At 37.6% G+C, this 17,487-nt stretch overlaps 1 protein-coding gene across 7 annotated transcripts in view; it reads left to right on the top strand.

Moving 5' to 3' along the window:
- Positions 1–17,487, top strand: part of BNC2 (basonuclin zinc finger protein 2) — a 344,959-nt gene that overhangs the window by 214,515 nt on the left and 112,957 nt on the right. For all 7 annotated transcript variants that reach the window (XM_080573880.1, XM_080573877.1, XM_080573881.1 and 4 more), the window contains one exon: positions 6,806–6,908. In XM_080573880.1, the coding sequence (XP_080430006.1) occupies positions 6,806–6,908 (103 nt within the window). The remainder of the gene's footprint in view (positions 1–6,805; positions 6,909–17,487) is intronic.

Here is a 17,487-nt window from a genome sequence, read left to right as displayed (position 1 = left end):
AATATAAAACAAACTCTGTTGTACTTCAGATTTGCCAGCTATTAAATATACTATGAATTCATCGGGAACTTTGCTATTAACAGCAAAAAAATATGCTGTGATCTTTTTAAAAATAATATCTAATTGATGAAAGAAGAGGGTTTTGTTTGTTTGTTTGTTTCTTGGGATTTGTACAGGAGTAAAGAAGGCAAGTCACAGATATTCTAAGTGCTGTTTAAGAACATATAATAAGTGTCATCAAAAACTATTAAAAAAATCAACTTAAAACTGTAGTATGGTACAATCCTGTACTGAGATACAGTAGAGACCTATATAGACAGACTTTATCTTCTTCAATTTATAACCAAGAAATGATAAGAAAAAATGTCATGACAAAGATGCTCCATAGAAAAAATGTCAGACTACTTGCAAGACTTAGCTGTTGTCTGCTGCTTCATATATATTTTTCTCAGGAGTCACATACAGCAACAAAAGAATGGATTTCTGTCTCTCATCAATCTCCTGTTCATTAACTTTGCGTGATTATTTTGATATGCCATGATGTTTCAAGATAAACTGCTATGTGTCTTTAAATTATTCTCCCAATAACAATGTTATTTACTTTCAATAAAATATTAGTGCATGTGTTCATTATGTATTAGTTCAGTGTTCATTATGTATTAGTTCATTAGTTCATTATGGGGTATTTGCAACATACAATTGAAATACAATTGTATTTATACATTTAAATTGTATTTATACATTTAAATTGTATTTATAATACAACATACAATTGAAAAGTAAACAGAGTGTAGAAATAAAAGATTGCATTTATCATATTTCTTTTCTTAAAGTTGAGAGATAAGCTGCAAGCAGTGCACTTTACTTTCCCAATAATTACCTTCATTTCACCGAAATCAGTTTTTGACAAATTACTAGACATTTTAAATTTTTAAACAATAAATAAAACAATTTATTCTGTCAATTAAGTATGTAGAGCTCTTGCCCTTGTTACTAAAAGTTAGAGACCTCATGAATTACCACACTACACAAAAACTAAATTTTAAATCTATGTATGTATATGTTTATGTTTCAAAACCCTATCACTAATACTAAACTAATACATTTGTGTAGAGTGCACACTCATGTAGAGACTTACTGATTTTAATGGAGCAGTAAGAAACTGCACTTACGCATCAGTTTGCTGGATTCTCATTAAAATGTTTTCACCAACATGGAACCAAATCATCCTCACTATTGTGCTCCTGTGATTGGTGGCAGTGGACTTGGATTGTGTGGGCTGAATAAAATAAATGTGTGGCAGATGCTTTAGGATAGGCATCTGGATAGGCATCTGCTTTAGGATAGGCATTTAGGATAGTTCCATCCGGTAGGTGAAACTTCCATGCAAATAAAGTTAGTAGAGTTGACCCCACTGTCTGTTCAGGTGCACAGCAGTCCCTTGTATCATGGATTGATGTGAGACATTTCTTAGGTACTTTTTTGCACGGCAGGAAAATGAGGAAAGGACATCAAGAGCAAGAATATGTTACCCTGCCCACTGTATGGAATGTGAACGAGACTTCAGTATGGATGTAAATGAGACTTCAGTAAGATATTTAGCTTCACAGCCTTGTAGGAGCCTTGTCACAAAATAAAATAAGGTTATTATTATAATTATTTGTAAGACCAGCTATTAAAATTCAGAATTAACTAAGTTGTAAAAGTAAGTCTCTCCAAAGTATTGCATCATTTTTAATTTTCTTCATCTTTTGTGGTAACTTGTAAAACTCCAGAGGAGGAATCATGCTTCTTCTTTCTATGTGCTCCTCCTTCTCCCATACTGTGATCCCTTTCATGATAGCTTACAGCTTCCTATCTCATGGAAACTCTGCAAAACAGGCAGACATTGATTTTTCTATTACTGCTATTGGCTGTTTCTGTTAATTTGTGAATAATATTTACTTGTTATATAATTAAATCACCCAAACTAATGAATATCCTTGGTTTGGGGGAAACCCACAGAAGTCAGGAATAACATATCTTAATATTATCCATACCAATTTATGCGTAGGTGTAGCAGGCCACGTGATTTAATGCTTTTCAATGTTCCTTTCTTTATGGATTGCATTCTTCAGGAAGAAAATCTCAAACAGAGCAGCAGGATATTTCTGAATACTTCATTGTCAATTATAAAAGCATTAATTTATTTTAGTGTATGATGTTTTGTTTTTAAACCTTAATAGCATTAAATTTTAGATTTAAGGAATCAGTTATGTAAATTATTTAAAACATTTCTATTGTAATCCAATCCATTTCGTCCACTGCTATTTTAAAATATCCTCAAAGGCCACTGTATTTTTGGTATAAATGCAAGAATTATTATGACAGGAGCTCCATGGAAGGGATGTATAAAGATACCTGAGAACTGCTATTATCTGCAGGTTGTTGGTGTGGTAGAACACCGTGGCACCTTTCAAGCTACTACAGGAAACCATGTTTTAGAGGTTGGTTAAGGGCTTTAACGTGCAAGCTGTCATCTGAATACATGGTTTGCTATCCCCTTGAATGCGGGGAGCCTGCCTGCACGTGGTGATTCTGCTGTTTCTCTTTGCCAGCTTTTTTGTTTCTTTTCCTTCTGTCTGTCTTTCTTGGATGCATTTCTGAGAAAAGGCTTAGTCAGGAAAAATTTCTGTTTCCATCCTTATAACATAGTGTCGTCGTACACATAGCACCCTGTTACATACACTTTTTAGTGACACATTACAAAAGTAGAATTAACACTGGGTGGCTTCTGGAAAGCCTAGCAATACTCTTTCAGAAGCACTTTTCTGGCAAAAGTTTAGCTTTTTCTACACCCTTGCATTTTTATACCTGCTTTCTAACAGGGTTGAACAATGGCTACAATGTTTAGCTGCTGCAAAATTTCTCCAGATCTCTGCAATCCTCCAGACCCCACCCCTTTCAAATTAAGGAGTAACAGATGTCCAATCACAGTTAATGCCAATCCATGCTACTACCTACAAGCACACCAGCTACTGGACTTTTATCCTCTCTCTTCTTTAAAATACTGGCACTGGGGAGTGGAGGAACAGCATTAAAGCCTTGAATTCTTAGATGAATCCACAACACCTTCATCTTCCCTTTCTGTTCTGGGTCATTCCTGATCCTGTCGCGCTCTCAGCACTTCATATGTATTAATTAAATGCTATTGGGAAAAAAAAAAAAAGTAGATATTGTTAATAATTCAGATATACATCCTTGCAAGGCTCAGTACATATGTTTGTTGCATTTGTGAAGGTCCATGTGTTCATTCATGCCAATGCTGTGTGTGTGTGTGTGTGTAGGAACATACACTTGTCACACACTTGAATCTTCTTTCCACAGGGTTACACTGGTTTCATGTTGGATTGTAGTGATCTGAGGTAGTGATCTGGATTAACCGAGTAAAGTGGAAAAATGAATCTTTGAAATAAGGACTAAATTCTACTTGAGATTTTCAAGAGGCTCCATCACTTATGTTGCATTTACAATGACAGCAGCAATTTACTGTCATTGCATCATGTTATTGTTTAGGGAATGTGGGTATCAGGCTTACAGAGTGATTTGCCTAAAACCATATAGGAATATGGAATAGAATATGTGTTTTTCCAGTCTCTAATGACCATCTTGCAGTTTGCGGGGTTATCCTTATCACTGAGAAGTATGCATGGGATTTTCCATGATGGGCTGGGAAAGTATTGATACCAGTTTACAACCTGGCGTCAACATCTGTTTTGCAGAAAAAGCAGCCAAGTAAGGCCAGGCTGAAGTTTGGGCCATGCTATTGGTCTTCAGAGTTTCTCATGCCAATCCATATTACTTAGTAAAAATACGAAACTCTTTCTGAAGACTTCTTGGATTTAGTTATTTGAGGACCAAATAGATGTTTTCATGTTTCTGTACAGTTTGGATGAATTTTTGGAGGATATATATGAAAGACAGAAAGCTTACTAGTTTCTCAGTGCCTTTCAACGCTTTACACTGTCAATATGCTCTTTAACTCAGGGAAAAGAAACGTGTAACCTCTAGACTTTTTTTTCCCCATCTCATAATTTATAATGGCTAAATAGATCATTTTTGAATGTGTGTAATAAAACTCTTAGCCTGAAACATTGTATTTCAGGTTCAAGCTGAATCCAATTTTTACAGGCAACCTGTTAACCTCTAAGAAAAAAAAAAAAAAGAAAAAAAAAAGTAGAGGTCTAATGGAAATGCTGATGAGGATGAGCTTTAATAAAGAAACTCTACCAAATGACACAATTTCATCTCGTGTGTGTACATATGCTATAAGGATGTTACTCACATTATACATAATGTACAGCAAATACATGTCACATTGGTGCAGAAATTCAAAAAGGTGGAGAAAACCTTTTATCGTAACATAAAAATCCTTTTCTGTAAGGCCTTCTTTCTTTTTGCAGTACAATTAATTACAGAGTTCATTAATTAATGAACATATTAGAGAAAGAACACCATTACTGACTGGTGGAGACCTGATATATTACTGAGTCAATAAACTATTGAACATGAAACAGGACCTTTCTGGAGAATTTTTTCCTCATATCCCACAAACACATATATTATTCTTGCACGGTCAGCACTTTGGTACCCTTATATTTCATATTGCTAATTCTTTTAATCACGCATACATACAGCAGTGTTTTATAACCTAGCTAATGAGTAATTGGACTGGTGACATTGGGACTGAGACCCTGAAGTGTTAGGCATAATAGAGCAGGATATTTTTTCCCCTGCAAGGTTTTTGAGAGTAAAAGGTAGTAAAAGAACTGTTAAGACAGAGGAAAAAAGGACACCTGTATCAGAAATTTATTGGAGAAATACAGGTTTTAATTGGATCGGTGAACTACAAATGGCTTTAAATACTGTGTGATGCAGATAGATAAGTAAAGAGAGAAAACAAAATAACTTTGAATGTTTTTTATTGTCAGTAACCAAGGAATCTAGCTTGGGCAAGTTAATGTCGAATGTAATTTTCTTTAAGACAATATTGTTAAGGCAACTCTTTTTTGATATGGATGGAGTGTGTATGGGGGTGTGTTAATTGCTTGGAAGATGCAAGAGAATTCACAATGCTTCAGTATGTCTGCAGCCATAGGAGCTAAGCACCCTTCCCCCACCTTAGCCCCTGTGTAATCATTGATTGCATCTGAATCTATAGAGATATCTTTTCCTGGCAGCTCTGGTAGTTACAGTAGATTGTTAATCTGTGAATGATCAGAATAAGCCTCTATGTCTCAGAAATCTCCATGCAAATTACATCTAAATGTGTGCCGTAGATTTATTAGTAGCAGTTTGAAGTGCAGAGGTCTTCTTCTACACTATTTAAAAACATAAGTCTGTTACACATTAAAAAAGTCCCCTTCAATATTTGCTTTTCTGTGACTATAGTTAGCCTCTCTCAAGTAAACTTATGTAGGTTTTGAAATCGTTTTTGAAAGGGAGGGGAGATTTTAATGAGGTGTATTATATAAGCAAATTTTAGATCTCTGCATGTGACTGGCATCTTAGCTTCACTGCTCTGAAATAATTCCTTCTTTTGCAAAAGAGAGAATTACGTATATTTTGGGCACCACGGTATGAGAACGACATAAACTATTAGAGAGGATCCAAAGGAGGGCTACAAAAATGGTGAAGGGTCTATAGGGCAAAACGTATGAGGAGCAGCTGAGGTCCCTTGGTTTGCTCAGCCCAGAGCAGAGCAGGCTGAGGGGAGGCCTCATGGCGGCCTGCAGCTCCCTCACGAGGGGAGCGGAGGGGCAGGCGCTGAGCTCTGCTCTCTGGGGACAGCGACAGGACCCGAGGGAACGGCATGGAGCTGGGACAGGGGAGGGTCAGGCTGGGTGTGAGGGAAAGGTTCTGCACCCAGAGGGTGGTCGGGCACTGGGACAGGCTCCCCAGGGCAGTGGGCATAGCACTGAGCCTGCTGGAGTTCAAGAAGTGTTTGGACAACACTCTCAGACACTTGGTCTGATTTTTGGGTAGTCCTGTGTGGAGCCAGGAATTGGACTTCATGATACTTGTGCGTCCCTTCCAACTTGGGATATTCTGTGGTTCTATGGTAAATGTTTGACAAATACAGAATGCTAAGAAATAAAGTGTTAGGCCCAGATATTGGCAAAAATGAAAGAAGAAAAGTAAAGTTACAAGATGTATTATGAGACAGACCTATTCTTCTACCATAATTTTACCCTGTTTTAGGAAAACATCAAATCCATGACTCCTTTCTGATGTAATGGAGTTGCACATTATGAGAGCTCCAACAGGGAAACTTGTGAATAACTTTTGGATACCTTGGGGGGAGGGGAAAGAGATCTGCAGTATTCCTTTTTATATGTTTTCATTTCCTTGTTTTATGCTTCTTTTTAATTAAGCTGATGTGCTGTTTTGGGAAGTCATCACTAGTAACATTTTCCTTAAGGCCAGTGATTTAAAATCAGAAAATTTGTGGAACACTTAGAGAATCCTTGTCTTTGCACTTTTTTTTTTTTTTCTTTTTATCCTAGAGGAAATAGAGCAATTCTTTCAAACACTTTAGTTGTATTCGTCTTCATGGAAAAACAGAATATGTTATTATTGAATAAGCATTGCTCAGGGATACTGATATATGTTTTTGAAAGAAAATTAATCCCTACTTAAAAGAATGCGCAATACTTTGAATGTTAGAAGGCTGTTTGTTACTGTAGAATACCCCTGTAGCTCTCACAACAAATTTGTACAAGAGGGGAGAAAGATGTTAATATGTGTTTTCTGTTTCTTTTTCCAGGCCATCCGCTGTACACTGGTAAATTGCACATGTGAATGTTTTCAGCCAGGAAAGATTAACCTGAGAACCTGTGATCAGTGTAAACATGGCTGGGTGGCACATGGTAAGAAATGTCTGTTCTGGGTTTGTCTTTTCTGTTCTGTCCATCTTTCTCAGTCTCTGTAAATACTAAGAGCTGGAGTGGCACAGACATTAGTGATACCTGTTCATCTGTGCAGGTATGTAGGTGCAGTCTGGGTCTGTGCAAGTATGTGTTTTTTTTATGATGATTTCTAGGATGGAAACGTGAAGGTTGATTACTCGGGCAATAGATGCCACAGGAGTTCAGCAGCTTGTGTACAGCTCAAAACTATATTCTAGCCTCCAGGAAGTAACGTGGTTCTAGCAGGCCTTAGCAGAAAGGCAAAAGGTTTATCGTATGGTTGCACAGCAGAGTATATATTGCAAATAAGCGTCAGCCAGTAAGTTACTGAGACTAATGGAAATTCAAACATATCAATGTCAACCCTTCAGAACTTGAATATCAGAGTGAAATTGGTGTATCCTATTTGGCTCAATAACAGTATGCACACATGATCAGTGTGTTGAACGTCTCTTCCCCATGTTTAAGTAGGTGAAGAAAGAATAGAAGGATCAGAATCCCCAGATTTTATGAGGCATCAAACTATACTTGCAGGCCTTCCTTTTTGTGTAATTTTTTTTCACTTTTTTTTTATGGGAAGAAAAAGTAAAATTTTTTTTAAATTATTTTGTGCATTTGATTTCATTTTTCTTGACAGTCTGGATTAAGATATATATGAGACAGAAAGACAGAGCTGAATAAACAATTAATGGCAAAGGAGAATATCTAAGATGGGGAGGAAAAAAAAAAAAAAGGCAAACAAAAAAACAAAAACAGAAAGACTATGCTTACAGAAGAAATTGAAGATTTCTTCTCATGGTCCAGGCTATTGACATCTAAGCAAGCACAATCTTCATTCTCCACTTCCAGCAGACAATCAGTGTGTTATACTTTCTGAATTTTATTTTATTTTATTTTATTTTATTTTATTTTATTTTAGTGAGACATGGGTTGGAAACTTAGTACCTCAAACATGCACTTGATCTCTACTTACTTAGTGCATGATTGTGTGTATTTCTGCCTGAGACTTATTGCAAGTGTGAATGCTCAGCAAATTCAACAGAAAAGAATGCCAGAGAAGTTTTTAAAACATTCAGATACCTGGGAAAAAAAAAAAAAAAAAACGAAAAGAAAAAAAACAGGAATGTAGGTATGATTCAGTCCTGTGTCACTTGATAATAGTATGTACATCCTGCCTAACAATAGCATAATGCCACTGATATGGTAGTTGGTTGCAGATGTATTAGGTACTCGATTGTCTAGAGGCAATCCCTATTTTCACTCCTCTTAATTCCTGGAAAAATATCTTCAGCCACAATATAACCAGACTGACATTTCTTGGAAGGATCACTAAACCTCACAAAATTCTGAAGTTCAGGCATACTTCAGGTTTTGTGTAGAATCAGCATCTGAGGTTTTGCTGATCCACAGTAGGGAAGACTCATCTAGTTATTTTCCAGGGTGTCTTCCTGTTGAGTAATAGAAAGGAGGAGTCTAGCACTTGGAATCTCACATATGGGTATCCCATTTCTTGTTTTTAACCAATACATCTTATAAGTGTGATCAGATTTTTCTGATAAATACTTTTATGTGAGGTTGTTGAGTTTAAAATTAGAATGTAAAAGTAATCTGAGTTAACCACAGGGCTCTGTTTTACAAGTACAGAAACTAGAAAGGTGAATGTTTTAATCATGGAGGCATCACCCTCTCCTGTACCTGAGTACTTAACATTCCAAGTAGAAAACTTAATACAGCTATATATTATTACTGAGTCTTTGTTTTACTACTGCACTGAGCAAAGAATGCTCTGATTTATTATTTTTTTTTAGTACACTTTGTATATATTCATCTGGAGTATTTACATTTTATGGCAGAGCAAGACTAGTCAGATGTATGTTTCACATACGTTCTCAAAGCACAGGCTTATAAATAACTTCCTGGAGACTGTGATGCATCTGCTTCAATTTTTGATCTTAACTTTTTTTTCCAGAATTTTGACAGCTACATTCAGTAGACTGAACAATTCATTGCACTGTAGCACCTGGATTTTAAAATGACTGAATCAGGGTGCTGTTCAGAGGTGATTTTCTTTAAACTGTTGGCACTGTACTTTCAGAAGTTGATCCTTGAATGAAAATATTGTTTTCTGTTGCTTTAATTAAGGGTTTCCTTCAGATTTTTATTAATGAATTTCAACTCAAATGCTTAGCATATGATGTAGTGCTTTACTGAATGTAATCATCAAAGAATAGGTGTTTCCAACAGGAAGTACCATGCTTATTCAGTTCTAATAACCTAGAATCATAATTAACTCAGTTGATCAAAAATGGCCTAGAACTGCAGTCTTCTCATGCATTACTTGACTAATCTGTGCGGAGTTAATGCATGTTAACAATTGCCATTTAAAATGCTGAAATTTTTGGAGTGGACAAGAAAAGGCATAAAGCCACCACAGTATTATTACACAGCAGCTGCTGTCCTGTTTTATTGTTGTTGCTGTTATTTTCCCGCTTCCTTTATCTTTGTCATGTTTTTCTTTGCTCACCTAAAATGAGCTGCACACATCTTGAAAGGAATACTTGCCTGCAAGTTCAATTTTTATCTGTTTGGAGGTGCCAAAGTAGGATGTCTGTATTTGAGCAGACTCATCAGAGAAGGTTTTTTTTTGTGTGTGTGTGTCAAATAAGTGATTCTGTTGGCAAAAGTTCAGCTTATCAAGTTTTTACCATGCACCCCTCTATGATAGTGGTAATCCTACCACCACCATTTTTAAGGCTGAAGCCCAAAACTGCATGGAGTATCATAGCATTCCCTAGAACTGCTGTACATAATGGGGGATAGGTTATTATTAGTGTGAAATTATAGATATTTTGGGGGATTTGGATGAATAGACTGTTCTAATTTGTTTCCAGATGAATCCTGGGCTTCATATGTTCAGTTTGGAAGGAGATTTATTTTCTAAAACAAAAGCTGAATGGTTTAAACTTGAGAAGCCCTTTCCTAGACCTCAACTTTTATGCTTATTTCCTTTTTTTTTTTTTTTAATGGTTAAGGTACTTGGTGTAGTCCTTACAGTGAAACAAAAATCCTATTAAAATATTAATAGTTGTTTGTTTTTCTTTTTTAGTACAATTGATTTTAACACAAGCAATTGCTGTTTTGTGGCCTTTAAATAATGTAGAATTAAGATAGTAAGATGACTACCAAAAAAAAAAAAAAAGGAGAGACTTTCTTGAATATTTGGACTGGCTTCTTCTGATATTTTTGTTATATTACAAGTACCACATTATATGGAGATGGTAATGATGCTTCACTGTCTTTGGCACAAAAAATCATTTAAACTTTAGTAGAATCAATGAAGAAAACCAACATTTTACTTGCCACTCACTTTCCAGACATATCTTACCTTATGAGGAAAGAAATTTAGCAAGACTTCAGTATAAAGATGTTGATTTCACTTTGTGTGCTTGTCATTTATGTCAGCATGACTACTGTGCTCCTAGCAGAAATACTCTTGTACATGGATCAAAAGACCCAATGCAATATCAATTTGAAATAGTGTCTACCTTTTTTTTTTCTTCAACCACTTTAATAAGCTGTGTTGAGGTGAAATACATCATAGCACTCTAAAACAACTATGACATTCATTCTGTTTCTTTTTGTTTCGATATCTCAGACTTTGCAGAGACTTAAAAAACAGATACAATAATTTGACTAAACTTGTATGAAATTACTAGTGTTTCAAAGAGAGTTAGAAAATTAAAAATGCTAGTTCTATATCATACCCTCAAACTGATCACTGATAAAACTCAAATCAGACATCAGACAGCAGCGATATGTCGTCTAGATCTTTTTGATATATTATGCATTCTTGGACTATCTGAATTTCACATTGTTCAATCTGTTCTACCAAAGAAGTATCCTGTGAACATTTTTATTGTCCTCCTCCCTTCTTCTCCCAGTGATCACCCTAGTGCTCTTTGTCCCAGAGTTCTCTATCAATCTTTGCTGTCTTTTCCTCTGCATCATGCCAATCAGCACAGCTCAAGGAGAGCTACATATTCAAGTACTCCTTAGTACCTCTATGAGTACCTCAGAGTATGAACTCTGAGTATGAGAGTATGAAGAGAAGTATGAACAGAGTGTGTTTCCATCTCCAGTCAGGCACTTGGCCAGGCCATTTCTTCAAATACCTTTGAGATTAGGTTCCTTGAAGTTTAGATAGAATATACATTAGGAAATTTCATCACACAGGGCAAATCCATTACACCTTTCCATCTTAAAACCTCATACCCAGTGAATGCTTATGCTCAGAGACTCACCATGTGGGTTACTTTTGTCTTGTGAAGGAAGGTTTCTGCTTTCACTATTTGTATAATGCATGCACTAGCTTGCTGTAAATGAGACTAACAACAAAAAGAATGACAACACAAAAATGGAGAATGCTCTGTCGTAAAACCCAAATGTATGATATGACTGTGAGTTCTTCTTTCCAAATGACTGAGTGATGATTTCTACATGCTAAATTGTGAAGTTGACAGGTAAAAAAAAGGTGAAGTAAAAGAAAAGGAAAGGAAGGAAAGGAGCAAATAAATATAGAGAAAGAAGAATCCTGTGGATACATTAAAAATTCCATCCCTCCCTTATCCTGAACTTGCCGAATGGGCTTAATCTAGGAAGAAAGCTTAGATTTTAAATGTGAGTTACATGGCAGTGGAAGAGGAGCACTATGTTGAAATAAGAATGAGCAGGGTTTCTATATTTCTCACAGTCCAAAACTGTCAAGTGATAGAAATCCAGGTTTGGGAAGTCCAAGGTCATCTCTAACAAAACAAAGCAAAACAAACAAACAAACAAAATCAAAACATGTTACAGATCTTAGAGTCTCTCTAAAAGCTGGCAGAACTGCCATGTTATTCTTTACTTTAAAATTGGGATAATAGAATATAAACACTAAAAAGGGCAAGTGGAAATATAATCCTATTATTATAATTTAGTGGTAAAATAAAGGGTTATTTTTGTATTGTTTCATAATATTTAAAAAAGAGTCACAACTTCCACAAGCATACTTGTTTCTTTGTTTTCAGCTAAGTTAATTCTTTAAAATGCTTTAAAAAGACTTGACAGCATTATAGCTTTATCTTTTTTAGTTACATAGAGATTTTTGGCAAAGAAATTATCTCAATTCATTGATAGCAAAGGCCAACTCTTCATGACTTTATAAGTAAAACTATTTTAGGTCTAGTCTGGCTTTTCCTGTATTTTACCGACAAAAACCTTTTAAACCATGTTATAACTTCCTTTTGACCCTGAAGGATGAGACATATTTTTCATTACTCAGTTGCTTCCAGGAACTTTACCTGATTCATTACTGGTAAGCTCTTTTTGTAAGTCCCTCCTCCTGCTTGTGTCTTTCCTTTTCCTTCCTTTCATCAGCAATTCCCAAAGTGGTCAGTAAAGCACAGAGAAGATGCAATCTATTATCTTGTGGGTACTCTGACCCAGTATCTGGTTTTAAAGCCTGCCACATTGATAGGAGTGATGTGATGCAGGGTTTGCCTTGGGTTAGTCTGAGATCATCTTTAATGCAAGTTGAGCTGAGGTAAAAGCAAAAGAAAATAGCCAAGCACTAGGGCATCCAAGACAAATAATATTGTTTCAAAGGTCTGTCATGGAATCACAGAATCATAGAACAGCTTGGTTGGAAGGGACCATCAAGGTCATTTTGTTCCAACCTCACTGCCATGGGCAGGGATGCCACCCACTAGATCAGGTTGCCCAGGGCCTTGTCCAACCTGGTCTTGAATACCTTCAGGGATGGGGCATCCACAGTTTTTCTGGGCAAAAGAGATACAAGTGACAGATACAAGTGACAGAAAGGAAATAATTGCCCCAAGATCAAATAAAAATACTTTCTTTTCTATCTTTGTATTCAGTTGATACTTACGTAACTACATGGTCAAGGGTTTAGTCCTCATGGAAATTTACCTTTCTGCAGGTGCTGAGGAAGGCTTTTTCTGTGGGAAAACCACAGTCTCTGAAACTTGTATGTTCACACACACTTTGGATTTCTCAGGGGGATCCATTCAGATTTAAAATATTCTTTTTCTTCTTCCTTGCCACTCTCAGGATATCATAATGCTTGACTCAATCAGGAAGAGGTTAGGTCTTCCTCTCATGACTCCACTGGCTCACAGGTTTGAAAATGTTAATATCCCTTGGATGTGGTCAGACGAGATTGCCCCAACCAGACGTTAAACAGTCAGCTAAGGACTGCTCCAAAGCCAAGTAAGCCTTAAAAGACTGTGACCCATTCTGAAGCATGGTGCCCTTTCCTTCTGAGTTGGGCTATATTCACACCGCCCTTTCTCATGTGAAAAAGTGAAGCTCTCAAGCCCTTTCTCATCATGAGTATTTTATTGTATGAAAATCTTAAATGTCTAATAACACTCTGTTCTCATGGAACTAAACCATCAGATGCTCATTGGCAACTCTTGTTTGCAACCAGACAGTCAGTCCGCTTTGTGTTAGCAACAGATTTGGAGGTGACTTATCCTAGCCCCATTTTGGAAGAATACCATGAAATTGTTTACAGTGTCTACATATCTACACGCAAGATTTATATACATGTAGAAAGATTTCTTGTGCAAAAGCACAATTCTTCTGCTGTGAATCTCAACTTCTGTCTGTATGATTGGCGGGCATCATGTCTTCTTGCTCTGTATAACTGCATTTACCACCTTTCTGCAGGTATACTTTACAGGAAAGCGGCTACAAAAATAAGCAATTCTCTGTAATGGTTAAAAAAGAGTTGTCAGTATTTCTGCTTTTGCTCTCTCTTTTGTGGGTGAGTTTTATAATTATTTTTTTTCTAGACATTTCATGTATGTGTTAAGTGGCTCAGATAGGCACAAATTTTGGGGCAAGAATAACTTATTTCTAGAAAAATGTTTTAGGAAAAAATCAGAAATCTGTTCATCATAGACACAAATTTTCTCTGCCCATGTCAATTCTCTTCCTGATAATATAAACTGAAAATATAATCTTCATTATCCAGATCTTCATTATCCATCTCCATTGTTGCCTAACATTTTGCAGTCCTGCTCAAGTTGCTTCCCTGTACATAAATTTCCCAGTCTCTGAAATACACATAAGGCCATTTTTATAGCTATAATCTACCTAGACTAGCTATACAATGCCCAGAGAGGTTTAGACTGAGAATGTTACAAAAAAGCAAGATATTCTTATTTGGTGCCCATCATTATTGAAATTATTTTTTACAGAGTAGGTTTCATCTCCTTTAGTGCACCCAATAACATAGGCTAAAATGCTAGGAGATAACTTGGATAACTTGCCCTCTCTCCCTAAGGAGAGAATCCAGTAAGGAAAAAAATAGACTTTCTATATGCAAAATAGAGTGAAGGCAAGAGAAACGATGATTTTTATTAGCGCTTGGAATCCCTCTTCCCAGACATAGTAGAGGCTTCTTTTTGAAAAGGTAGTCAGTAAAACCCTTATCTTGCCCCTTAAGTGTTATGATAAGAAGTTCACTGCATAGCATAACATCAGCACAGGAGCAAAAAAGTGTCTGGAACTAGATGGCTGATTCCCATATGAGCAGGATAAATCCCATAAGACCTGAGGGTACAAATCACCAGCAGATTTCTGGGGCAGCAATGGCGACATTTCTTCTGTGATATGCATCCACAAGTCTTCAGGATATATAGGTCGTAGTACCTGCATACTTGTCTCTTTTAACACCTATGCTGCTGCACATGAACTGCTGTGATGTACTAACCACTTTATCATTTTATTACACTTTATTACATCATAAATTTTTATATCTTCTTAACGATCCTACAAGAAGCTTAATTGTTTATAGGAACATCTTAATTAACTAGAGTTCAGTAGGTTAAGCAGAACACAAATTGAAAGAGCTCTAAATGAAACAAACCCTACCACTACATTCTATATAGCTTCATAAGGTTAAAATGGGATTTGACTGGAAGAATAAAAAATTCATACTGCTTTCAGATGTTACAAACTAATGATGATACCATGGGTAACTTTACCTCAGCTTTCTGTTTTGCAAATGTGAAATTCAAAAGAATTTTATTTATTTATTTATTTATTACTTCCCAGGAATAATTTTGGCTTTAGCTGTAGCACCATTATGAGGAAACTCGTCTCAGGTTAATTTAACAGTGTTACTTTACTATCCCATTTCCATCTGGATTTTAGAAATAGAAAACTTAATGTAAGAATTTATAATATGAGTCTCAATGACTTGTCTAATTATATTCTAACTGTTTACAAACAAATTTTCTGAAAGATATTTAACGGGAGCTTTGTGAAATGTTTGCAGCACATGAATTTTATGGCAGTCCTTTGCAAGTGTCTTATTTGGTTGAGGGGTGGTGGTGGTGGGAAAGATTGATGTTATCAGTGGTAGCTGTATGAACCTGTCTTCCAAGAATCTGAACATCTTCAGCTGTCATCAATTTAGGGACAGGAAGTTTTCCTCAGAAAACTGAGGAGGTTTAGCACACATGAGGAAAGCATCTCATGGTCTTGAACCCATGAGCCACCACAGGCTTAAACATCACCATGGTCTTGTCTTGCCTTTGTGAACTAATGCTTCAGTACTCCATCCTAACAGAATGGTGTTAACAAGTGGTTAGTGCCTGCTGCATTTTCATTACAATTTTCAAGGCTGCATAAAAGATAGAGTAAGTGTCCTGAAGAAGTGGTGGAATATCCCTCACTGTAAATATTGAACCTTCAAATTGACAAATCTAGAGCCCTAGATAACCTGATTTAAGGCCTTGCTTTCAATAGAAGGCTGCACCAGGAAATCTCCAGAAATCCCTTCCAACCTATACTTTTCTGTGAACTTATGAATCACACAATGTAATTTGAGATGCAGCTGGATTAAGATGGAAATCCTCCAGATTCAGCCCACAAATCCATAACTACCAACTAAGCTGCTGTCTCACTGTATACAGTATGTCAGTCAGATGGTGTTAGTCCCAATAAAATACATGTTGGCATCAATTTCACCATTTTTAAGGGGAGAGAATATCTTTATGAAGGTTCTAATGGCTTATAGGAAGGAGGTATTAGATTTCGAAGACTAGGAGATAGGAAAGATTGAAGGTGAATGACTAGCCAATGTAATAGAAGGGCACTGTCAATCCATGTGTCAAGGGGCAAGAGTGGGGCTGCCCAGCAAGAGGGCCTGAACCAGGAGCCAAGGACAATTCCAGCACAGGCCATGTCTGCACTAATGGACACAGTCCCCCAGGGTCTGATCCAGGAGGGCAGAACAATGAAAAGGGTATATCACCAGCCTCAAACATGGTGAAGGGAACAAGTCATAGAATCACAGAATCATAGAATCATAGAATGTCCCAAGTTGGAAGGGACCCATAAGGATCATCAAGTCCAACTCCTGGCACCACACAGGTCTACCTAAAAATTCAGACAATGTGACTAAGTGCACAGTCCAAATGCTTCTTAAACTCCAACAGGCTTGGTGCAGTGACTACTTCCCTGAGGAGCCTGTTCCAGGCTTTTGACACCATTTCCCACAACATTCTCCTCAAGAAACTGGCTGCTTGTGGCTTGGACTGGCGTACGCTTTGTTGGGTTAAAAACTGGCTGGATGGCCCGGCCCAAAGAGTTGCGGTGAATGGAGCCAAATCCAGATGGAGGCCGGTTACTAGTGGAGTCCCCCAGGGCTCAGTGCTGGGGCCAGCCCTCTTTAATATCTTTATCGATGACCTGGATGAGAGGATCGAGTGCACCCTCAGTAAGTTTGCAGATGACACCAAGTTAGGTGCATGTGTCGATCTGCTCGAGGGAAGGAAGGTTCTGCAGGAGGATCTGGATAGGCTGGACCGATGGGCTGAGGTCAACTGTATGAAGTTCAACAAGGCCAAGTGCCGGGTCCTGCATCTGGGGCGCAACAACCCCAAGCAGCGCTACAGGCTGGGAGATGAGTGGTTGGAAAGCTGCCTGGCAGAGAAGGACCTGGGAATACTGGTTGATAGTCAGATGAATATGAGCCAGCAGTGTGCTCAGGTGGCCAAGAAGGCCAACAGCATCCTGTCTTGTATAAGAAGCAGTGTGGCCAGCAGGTCTAGGGAGGTGATTGTCCCCCTGTACTCGGCTCTGGTGAGGCCGCACCTCGAGTACTGTGTTTAGTTTTGGGCCCCTCGCTACAAGAAGGACATGGAGGTGCTCGAGAGAGTCCAGAGAAGGGCAACGAAGCTGGTGAGGAGTCTGGAGAACAAGTCTTAACGAGGAGCGGCTGAGGGAGCTGGGGTTGTTTAGCCTGGAGAAGAGGAGGCTCAGGGGAGACCTCATCGCTCTCTATAGGTACCTTAAAGGAGGCTGTAGAGAGGTGGGGGTTGGTCTATTCTCCCATGTGCCCAGTGATAGGACAAGGGGGAATGGGCTAAAGTTGCGCCAGGGGAGGTTTAGGTTGGATATTAGGAAGAACTTCTTTACCAAAAGGGTTGTTAGGCATTGGAATGGACTGCCCAGGGAGGTGGTTGAG

This window comes from Anser brachyrhynchus, assembly GCF_964034855.1.
Source record: "Anser brachyrhynchus genome assembly, chromosome: Z".
NCBI classification, from domain to species: domain Eukaryota; kingdom Metazoa; phylum Chordata; class Aves; order Anseriformes; family Anatidae; genus Anser; species Anser brachyrhynchus.
The sequence above is the reverse complement of the archived record's forward strand: the minus strand, read 5'-3'. Positions and strand labels throughout refer to the sequence as shown.